At 33.7% G+C, this 10,000-nt stretch overlaps 2 protein-coding genes across 4 annotated transcripts in view; one reads left to right on the top strand and one right to left on the bottom strand.

Annotated features, from left to right (window-relative positions):
• LOC125045729 overlaps window positions 1-4,378 on the top strand; it is a 10,840-nt gene extending 6,462 nt beyond the window's left edge. The window contains exons 5-6 of the mRNA XM_047643161.1: window positions 3,633-3,730; window positions 4,018-4,378. Coding sequence (XP_047499117.1) covers window positions 3,633-3,730; window positions 4,018-4,351 — 432 coding nt within the window. The 3' untranslated portion in view covers window positions 4,352-4,378. The remainder of the gene's footprint in view (window positions 1-3,632; window positions 3,731-4,017) is intronic.
• Window positions 4,379-6,729: 2,351 nt separating this feature from the next.
• Window positions 6,730-10,000, bottom strand: part of LOC125045430 (myotrophin-like) — a 14,725-nt gene continuing 11,454 nt past the window's right edge. For all 3 annotated transcript variants that reach the window (XM_047642670.1, XM_047642669.1, XM_047642667.1), the window contains exon 4: window positions 6,730-10,000. This exon is cut by the window's right edge and continues 147 nt beyond it. The gene's annotated coding sequence lies outside the window, so the exon portion shown is untranslated.

Raw genomic sequence — 10,000 nt, forward strand, 5'->3', positions numbered from 1 at the left:
TGGGATCTATGACCTTGAATCATTAATTTTTTTTTTTTTTTTTTTTTTGCTATTGATATGGAGGCCAAGACATTCGCTAGCTTCCAGAACAACATTAAAATGCTTTGGGGGTCATTTACAGATGTGGGGAACTGTATCATCTGCGTAATGAAGACTGTTGATTTTACAACAATTGATAATGATTCCCTACTGATGATCTTTAATTTCCTGCAGGATAATTCAAAGTACAAATTGAAGAGGTCAGGTGACATCACAGAACCTTGTCGGACACCTCGCTTGATGGGAAACCAGTTAGTTGTTCCATTGGATATGTGGATTGCTGCAAGATGATCTTTGTAGACTGATTGAATTAGTTTCATATCTTTATCATCTATCAAAAGCTTTTTGAAGTCAGTGAAAACCAGCTAGATGTGTTGCTGGTGTTAGATGGCTCTCTCATAAAACATTCTCATGACAAAGATAGCATTACTGGTACCTTTATTCTTCATAAACCCAAAGTGGATCTCTGGTATATTGGGTAGGAGTTGTCATCTGATTCTCTGTAAGATGATTTTCAGTAAAATTTTAAGAACATGTGACATTAGATTGATTTTGCAATATTGTGAGAACTCAAATGTTCCTGGTATCTTTGGTAGAGCAATGAATACTGATTTCATAATTTCTTTAGGTAACTTGTCTGTTTCATAGATATCATTTAGGAAGTTCCAGATGAGATTAATACCTTTCTCTTCTAAGGTCCTGAACATTTCACTGTATCCACAGTCAGGACTTGGAGCTTTCCCAAATTTCATTTGTTTCAGATGTGACAGCTTCCAGGACTAGATCTTTGGTGGCTTTTGTTCATTATCAAAAAATTCTTGAACATCTTCCCAGCAAGCAACTGACATCTTCGGTCTGTTGAGAATGCGTTTTGTCTACTGTTGAGAATGTGTTTTTGCAACTTTACGAGGAAAAGAATTGATGACCAGTAATCTCTCTTATCCTTTAGAAAATCTCTTTGGGATTACAGTAGAGATTCCTAACTTTGTCACATTTCTCTTGCAGCCACTTTTCTTTACCTATCTTACATTCTTTTTTGTAACTATTGTTTGCCAGTTCATATTGGATGGCGTTCTGTTTTGAAACTTTGAGCTCTGGGTGGAACCAGCTTGATTGGAGCTTCTTTTTTTTATATTATTGGAATTGTTTAGCAGCTGCCGCTTGGATATTCTCAGTGAAGATGCCAAAATGATGGTCAAGTCTTTGGTAGATTTCAAGAAATTCTTGGTTAAGGTTTTCTTGCATCTCTTGATTAGTTTTTAACCCAAATCCTTCGGGTCGGCGATCCCTGGCTCTACGGGCATTTCCGGGAGGCTACCGCGTAGGCCTAAACTCATATTCCGGGGACTTATCCCGCGGGGTGGGGTACGGGATGGGGGGGACTGGGGGGAACAGGGAGGGAGGATGGGGGCATGGGGGGAAGGGGATTTCAAGAACAATCACCATCAGTTTCGTGGGAATGGAAAGTCCCGAAAAAAAAAGTGAAACCGAGACCGTCATCACTGATGATGGCCGGAAGTAAGGGTGCCGTCATCTATCATGACGGCCGGAACATTGGCCAGTAAGGTGCTGTCATCTCTTCATGCCACCCGGAAGATTTGGGTTAATGTACTGAGTTCAAAATTGAAGTCAATCTTACCTTTCATTAATTTTTTGAGGGACAATCTAAATTTTATTATCACTGGATTATGGTCAGAATTTACATCTGCACCGGATATGTAGTCAATTTGGTTTCTGGCTCTATCACTTGGACTAATCCATGTATATCATCGTCTTGGGTGTATATTAAACCAGGTATTTGTGATGACCAGATTTTTCTCCTTACACCAGTCCATAAGTTTATCTCAACATTCATTCCACTCTCCCAGTCTGTTCCATCTCTTTCTGACCCAACTTTAACATTAACTCAATGCTGCTGGAAAAGTGCTGTGCTCATTTTTAATTTTTTTTGGTGAAATGTCTCTGCACATAGATGGCTCTATTAGTGCTCAGCCACAAAGGAGACAATTAATAGACCTTGTGACCATACCTGATTTCACCTTGTCTTGAATTGGTAGGAAAAATGTTTCTGTAAAATATTTTAAAAAATCAAGGAAAAGAGTAAACAGGCGAGACAGGCAGTGCTTGTAATTGGTGACTTAATACAAGTGTAGCCATTCATATATAAAAACAATAAAGTAAACTCACAGTGGGTATGGCACATATGTACATTTGGATTAAAGTCACCCATGACAATCATAATTTCTTTTGATTTACAAGATAAGAATAATTCATCAAGAGAGCTGAAGAAGCTATTGATTTGTTGATATTCAGCATCAGCATTGTATCATATGCTGTGGGAGCATATGATACTATGATGTTTATATTTACAGGACTAGCTTTTATTTTAACTAGAAGCATGTGGTCATTTTTGGGCCAGAACAATAGGATGGATTTTGATTTTTTTTTTTTTTTTTTTTTTTTTTTCAGGACTAGAGCCACTCCATTTTTATGTTCTTGAAAATAGGATTCTTTTCTGGACCTTAAAGTTGCCAGCATTGGGCCATCTGAGTTTGTACAAACCAAAATGTTGTATATTTATTCTCTCCAGATTGTGGAGAATATTGTCCAATTTTCATGTTTAATATAAAGTAATATTCCATGTTCCAATCTTGGATAGTTATGATCTAAATCTCTTAGCTGATATAATGCTTGTTAGATAGTTTGCAGTCGCAGGATGACAATTGCAGCATCCCTGCATTTGAATGCTGCTAATTGGCGCAAATCTTACGAGGCAACATTGTGATTCCCCACTTAAGCCGTTTTGTTTATATGAATAAATTTTCCTACTTAACATCATGTAGTTGACTAGGTCCTTATACTTGGGTGGCTGACCTGGGATCTTTCCCCAGGGAAGTAGTTGGTTAAGTAATCATTGTTGGTTTTCAACCTACCAATGTATCTATGATGAACTCACCCACAACCATATCTAGGTTTGATTTACCCAAAATATGCAAATCTATTTGTGCACAAGGATACACAGCTGCCATTAGTCATTGACTGGTTAATGTCCCTGCTTTCACCACTTGAGCAGTGTAGGCTCTCAACAGGAGATATTCACTTGATCTCGAACAGCAGAGCATAGAAGAGCTGATTAGGGAAGTGTGAGCCCTCTGGTGGCCATTAGGTGAACTTGTCAATCTACTCCCGACTTAAATCAACCTAGTAGTAACTGTGGTGGTCTTTTAGTATTCATTTTGTTTCTTTATGTTTTAAATAAATTCAGCATTATATATATTTGTTTTATGTTTTCAGTAAATTCAGCTTTTATTTTGTTTTATATTTTAAATTCTTTACTTGTTATAAGCTGTTTCTAGTTAGGACAATGTTTAGAGGAAACTCTTAACAAAATAGGGGGTATATCATTCATCTGAGAATTGGTTAAAATGATTCCCATTGTTTCATAAAATCTATTACCAGGAATTTGTGTGATCACATGCATGGTGTGTACCCATTTATGCATGATAGCAGAAGGTTTGGCTATACTTAATATGATATTAATAATCTAGTTGGAAGCAATAAGCCAGAGATGTTCATATTCACTTATTTTCCAGAAACAAATTGCAGCCCAGTGTCAGGCAGTGGCAGTGACTCCCGAGTGGATCCTAAGCAGAAGTGGTGATTACCCTTGGCCACATCCAAAAAATATAAGGTGAGGACAGTTGCCTTGATATGACACTCAGGCTTGTTGCCTAAATTATGTAGAATGCCTTTCATGAAATGTGTTTCAGCTTGTGAGAAGTTTTAGAATTAGGATTTATGAAGTATTGTAATTATATTGATTTTTTTCGATAATGTGAAGTCAAAGGATAAGATGAATAGGGAAGTATTTATAGATTTTGAAACATTTATAGATTTTGTTTTTCAGACTTTCAGACTTATGTTCAGTGGCAGAGAAAAAAAAAATGTATATTTGATTATTTTCTATCTTTGTTCCAGATATTTAGAAAAATATCAGGTGAAGGAAAGGAGAGCCAATGGCGTTATTGTGGCAGTTCCATTGGATGAAGCTCCAAGGAGTATGAATGCGTGTAATGGTAACAGCACAACACTCAATGCATTAAACCCACCGAAAAAAAAAATCAAAGACGCAATTCCCGAGGATCAAGGAAATGGCTCAACAGAAGATAAGGGAGGACTGAAAAGTACACCAAATAGCATACTTATAAATGGTGAAGATGACAATACAAAAAAAAGGAAACAAGGTAGAAAGAGGGGAAAGAAAAGTAAGTGTACAAAAAAAACAAATGAGTGCAATGACACACCAACTTGAGGAACAATAAATTTGGTTGAAATAATATTTGTTGGTTTTATTGTGAACCTTTTTTCTCTTGCAAATCCTGGCAGAGATGAAGTAAAAGTTCAATTCAGAATGTCAAATAGACATTTATATGAAATTTGTAAGAGAGCAGTATGCAAAATGTAGGGCAAAAGAAGTGTAAAGAATTAGAAAGTACTGAATCCCTCTGGTTTTCCAAAGGTTATTTATTACATAATAAAAATGTCTTGAGAACAAACCAGGCACCTTGTGCTAAACTAACTGGCAAATTGTGCTGACACATAAATCAGTGCTTTGTGCAAAGAGTACAGAACCAAGAATTATAGCAAAAGGTTAATAAAATACCACTTACCAATTTCTGCATCATATTCAGCTAATTTACAGGTATATTTTCTGATATGCAAGCCATAATCTATTTGATATAAAATGCTATAATAGGTGATATGAGGAAGAGTGTATAATTTCAGATTGAGATTTCCAAAAATCACATGAGTAGAAAGTAATTATAAAGATAAAAACAAAAAAACATGTACATCATAAATACAATATTAATTACTTAAGTATATAATAAACCAAAACAGATAAACTGCAAAAAAAAAAAAAAAAGGAAAGGGGTGGTTTGGACTGTATATTCTTGAATAAAACAAGACTAATGTAAGGCAAAGTGATACAAGTTCCAGACTGTGATCGTCTACCACTTCCTCCACTTTTACATAGAGAGTAAAACAATATGTTTTCTCTGGATATGTTAAATGAAGCCTCTAAATTGGGGTATAACAGCTTTGATTGAGCAGACTGTATGTATATATATATAAACTTTGGCACTAATATCTAATTAGATAAGGTTTACTAAGTACCTGTAGAGGTTATATTGGATAAAATATACTAGTATTTATTAACATCTGGCTGTCTCTCTCTCTCTCTCTCTCTCTCTCTAAAAGTATAAAATGCCTTTTTGTCTGGAGCAGATTGTTGATTAATAGATGTAGACACAAACATAAACCTTTATGACTGAAAGCTTTGTATTGACATTATGAAAGTTATTTCTCTTATAAATTTATTGTACCCACTGATGATTGCACATGAGATTTGGGGGGGGGGGGGGGGGGGTGAGGTGGTCCAAGATGTTTAATCCTTATTGCTATATTGTTATTGTTAGTTATGCAGACTAGATTGTGTTTCCGTCATTTTATTTTGCTTCTCACATCCCTTGGTGCTGTTACATGTGTCTGTGTGCTCAGGGAGTTACGGGAGCATGAGAATGGGTATCCAGGAAATCCTGACGGGTGGTTCTGTGACATGACAATCTGGCAAAACATTTTTTCATCAGAAAGAATTTGTCTCTGTATATATGTATATATGTATATATGTGTATATATATATATATATATATATATATATATATATATATATATATTCATATATATATGTGCATATATATATATGTATATGTATATATCTATATCTATCTTTATATATATATATATATATATATATATATATATATATATATATATATATATGTATATGATGCACAGAGACAAATTCTTTCTGATGAAAAATTGTTGTGCCAGATTATGTCATGTCACAGTGCCACCTGTCAGGATTTATATTTATATTTATTTATATAAATATATGTATATGTATAAATATATGTATATATATATATATATATATATATATATATATATATATATTATATAATATTATATATTACACACATATACACATATACAAAATTTTATATATATATATATATATATATATATATATATATATATATATATATATATATATATATGTATGTTTTATGCATGTATGTATATAAATATGTATGTGTGTATTGAGTACATAATGTGCATGTTGGTATGTATGTATATGTATGTATGACACAAAGACAAACACAGTAACGTGTACACAAAGATGAAAGGAAAACCGCCACAGTAAGAAAATAAAATTTCAATTTTATTTTCTTACTGTGGCGGTTTTCCTTTCATATGTATGTATGTATAGATAAAATCTTGGACTCACTGTGCACTTTTACGCATAAAGTATTGCGGGTGGACCATCAGAGGGTTAAAAAAATCACAACAGAATGTACATAACTTCAGACTTTTTTCCCCAAGTAACATATATGTATTTTCTAAACACATTTTATATTTCTGAACTGTTTGGCAAATAGTCTAATGATGGGAGGTTTTGAAAATATAACCTAACGAAGCAAATGACAAACTATAAGGGTAAAATTCTGCTAAGTAATAGATATTAAATAAAATACACAAAATAAATCCTACTAAATGACACCTTTAACGGCTGCTTAAAGGAGTTTGTGTATAAAGAAATAATAACTGGGTAAAAAATAAAATTCTGTGTTGTTATTTAATCAACATTTTAATAAAAATCAAGGGATATTCTTATGAAAAATCTCCAAGAAACTACAATAATAATTGATGACCATAAAAAAAACACACAGGAGATACAACATACAAAGTCACACCAAATACTTAACAAAAGTCCTGTGAGAGTATGGAAGGCATAGGCAAAGACACTCAAGGGCCAGATTCTGGAACAACACTTAGCAGTACTTTGATGCCTATGAGGCTGGTCTATTTGTGATGCCACAGCCCTTATGAGTTTTGTTACAAAATATTGTCCTTTAGGTAACCAGTTTTTTCAGAGATTAACAAATGATCATCTTAGATATTACTAGCAATTAAAAAAGTTCTGGTGAACATGCAAATGGGTAATAGATATTATACAAGATAGTATTTTATTAAGACTTAATATCAAATACATCAATTGTATAATTTATTGTCATTATAATTGTTCTGAATCAAATTTCAATCTTACCTCTACAGAAACCATTAGAAATTGTCTTTTGTCACATGTAAAATCTTTTGTCATTTACTGAAACAGTACAAATACAGTTAAAAATACTATAATATGCCTTTCCTGTAACTTAGTACAAGACCATGGTTTGAAATGAATTTTCAACACAATTTGGCCCTTAAATACTGGTCATACATATCTGCCATAGTCACAATGTCTCCTACGTGAAAAGTAGAAGGCTTACCAAGTGGCTTAATCCCAAGATTCTGCAAGATCATGATTACAGTACATGGTCAAGTTGGAAGATTTCCTTACAGATAAACATTACTGAAGCTACAAAACAGTATCTCATCAAAGCAACTGCTCTGTAATCTCAAAATAAATAGTATAGGATACTACACTGAAAACATGTAGTCCTACTTTGGGTTTCTTTAGATAGTAGAATTCACAGCTTCAGACCATTTGGATCAGCTGATGTTTGAGGATTCTAATACTAGTATAAAAATCAAAGAAGGTGTGGGAACTAAGGCTGCCATTACCATTCATGGACAAAAGGCAAACATTTTTAAACAGGACAATACAGTATAGAATGTATGTAAAAGAGAGAAAGAAAAAAAAGGAAAGCAGTGTCTTTTACCATTATGATGCCTATTGTGCAGGAAAAAGTTTAAAGGGAGAAATGTATCTTCTAATTTGTATGATGGTTGCATATGCATGTGTGTGTCTCTCAATCTGTCCCTGCAAGTGTGCCATACGTGAGCAAGTTTGTTGCTTTATTATTATTATTTTTAAGGCTTTCTAATACATTTAATTGAAGGCATCACGACAGGGTCAGGGTAAGAAGTTGTGTTTTCCTCCAATATAGGAGCGAGTCTCTGGACCAGAGTAAGCTACTTAGCCACTCCATTACTGTATCAGGATAGGAAAATATATGTGTTTTATATAACTTTTTTTTTCTTATTTTTTAGTACTTTTTTCTTGTTTGTAAAAGCCTTATACAAGCTTATCAGAAACCTGCATTGCATGAAGAGCAGAGAGTCTGAACTGGAGTGTAAAAAGTTGACAAAAGATGTGTTCTGCCTTACAGATACTCTAGTAAGTATGGAAAGATTCTCACATGCTGGTACATAAGAAGGATTAAAGAGGCATAAATAGATTTTTAGATCTAAACAAGCATTTCCAATTGTTTATGTGTTCCCTCACATCACACCAGAGCAGTAATAACGGAGGTATGTACAAATATAAATGTTTAGTGCATTTATCACAGCTGAGATAGGCCATACTAGGATAATAGTTTTTACTGTTACTGCAAGCTTGAGACATAAGATGGGTTTTAAGAGTTATTATAAAGCATAGTCTACTTTCATGCAAAGCTCCATCTCCTGCAGCAATATATATAGTTTTTATCATGCATGGTACAGCAGAAGAAAAGGCAATCTGATTCAACCAGTAGCTGTGGATACTGTATAATGTACCACAAATAAGTCCCTTCCTTTGGTTTATATATAGTATCTGACTGCTTGCTTTTCAAATCTCATGTGACAAATGATTGAAAACAAACACAATCCTTACTTCATACTTTGATCTATTAATGCCAATACTAATCTCAAGGGGAAAGTATAATGCATCTGCATCATATATATTCTTTGACCTGTTAATAATATCCATGAATACACATTCTGTCTTATATGAAATAAAAGCTGTGCCATTTAAAACGTTACAGATCTTAATTGAAGTAAAAAGAAAAGAAAAGAAAAGAAGAAAAAAATAATATATCCAAAATATCCAGATGCTGCTTGATTAATTATGTAAATGATTACAAAATATATAAGGCTATTGAATTAACCTGTCCTCTTTATCTAAAGAAAAGTTAAAACCATTAATCCACTACTATACCTATGAATTTTAAAAACGAGCTGATTCTCCTCCCGTTAATGATGCACAAGGTAACACTGGTAAATTTAGTTGGAAGTTAAGCAGAAGAGGACAACATTTCAGGCACCAATCAAACCCATTATCTGAATCCTGAGCCTCAGAACTGACTTCATTACCATCAAAGCCACATAGAGAGACAATATCAAGGCTGAAACTTCTCCACAGCATGATGGCTATAATTCCTTTGCTTCTTTAAATGAAAATATAATTCTAACTTTCAGTTGTATACATGATGGAAAAGAATTAACCTATGTGTGGGTTATAGACCTTGCCCTAATGTGTCAACGGACTGGTGTTGAGAATACGTATCTTTAATGAGTTCTTTCACAGCTGGACGGCAGTACCATCATCCCAACACCTGAATATTTTCCCTCAGTCTCAGGTGCATGAAAGTCACCACCACCTTGGGATGTTAAGGCAGGGATTGTTTTTGTTTTACTTCTCGAGAGACTAGGTATTTGGGGGGGAGGTTTAGGAATTATATACTGATGATTTTTTTTTTTTTTTTTTTCAAAATCAATGCTTCATTAATAACATCAACTCTTACACTAGTAGTTATACTTGATATTACTTCCTGGACTTATACTTGCACATACCTTCGTTCTAAACCTTTCTCAGTGTGAATATAAATTAAGAAAAACAATGAGAATGATAAAAATATAAACAAAAATATTATTATTAAAAAATATTCTAATCTAATGTTTAGATCATTACCTTGAGCTGTGAGGATCTAACTGCAAACGTCCACATTAAACAAAGACTCGAAGATCACCATTCTCACAGCCAATGACTGACAATTCTTGATAGGCCTATACACAATACACACAGGACTTCTCTTACTAATAATGCCTCTATGACAAAAATACAAGCCATTTGGTT

This window comes from Penaeus chinensis, chromosome 37 (assembly GCF_019202785.1).
Source record: "Penaeus chinensis breed Huanghai No. 1 chromosome 37, ASM1920278v2, whole genome shotgun sequence".
NCBI lineage: Eukaryota > Metazoa > Arthropoda > Malacostraca > Decapoda > Penaeidae > Penaeus > Penaeus chinensis.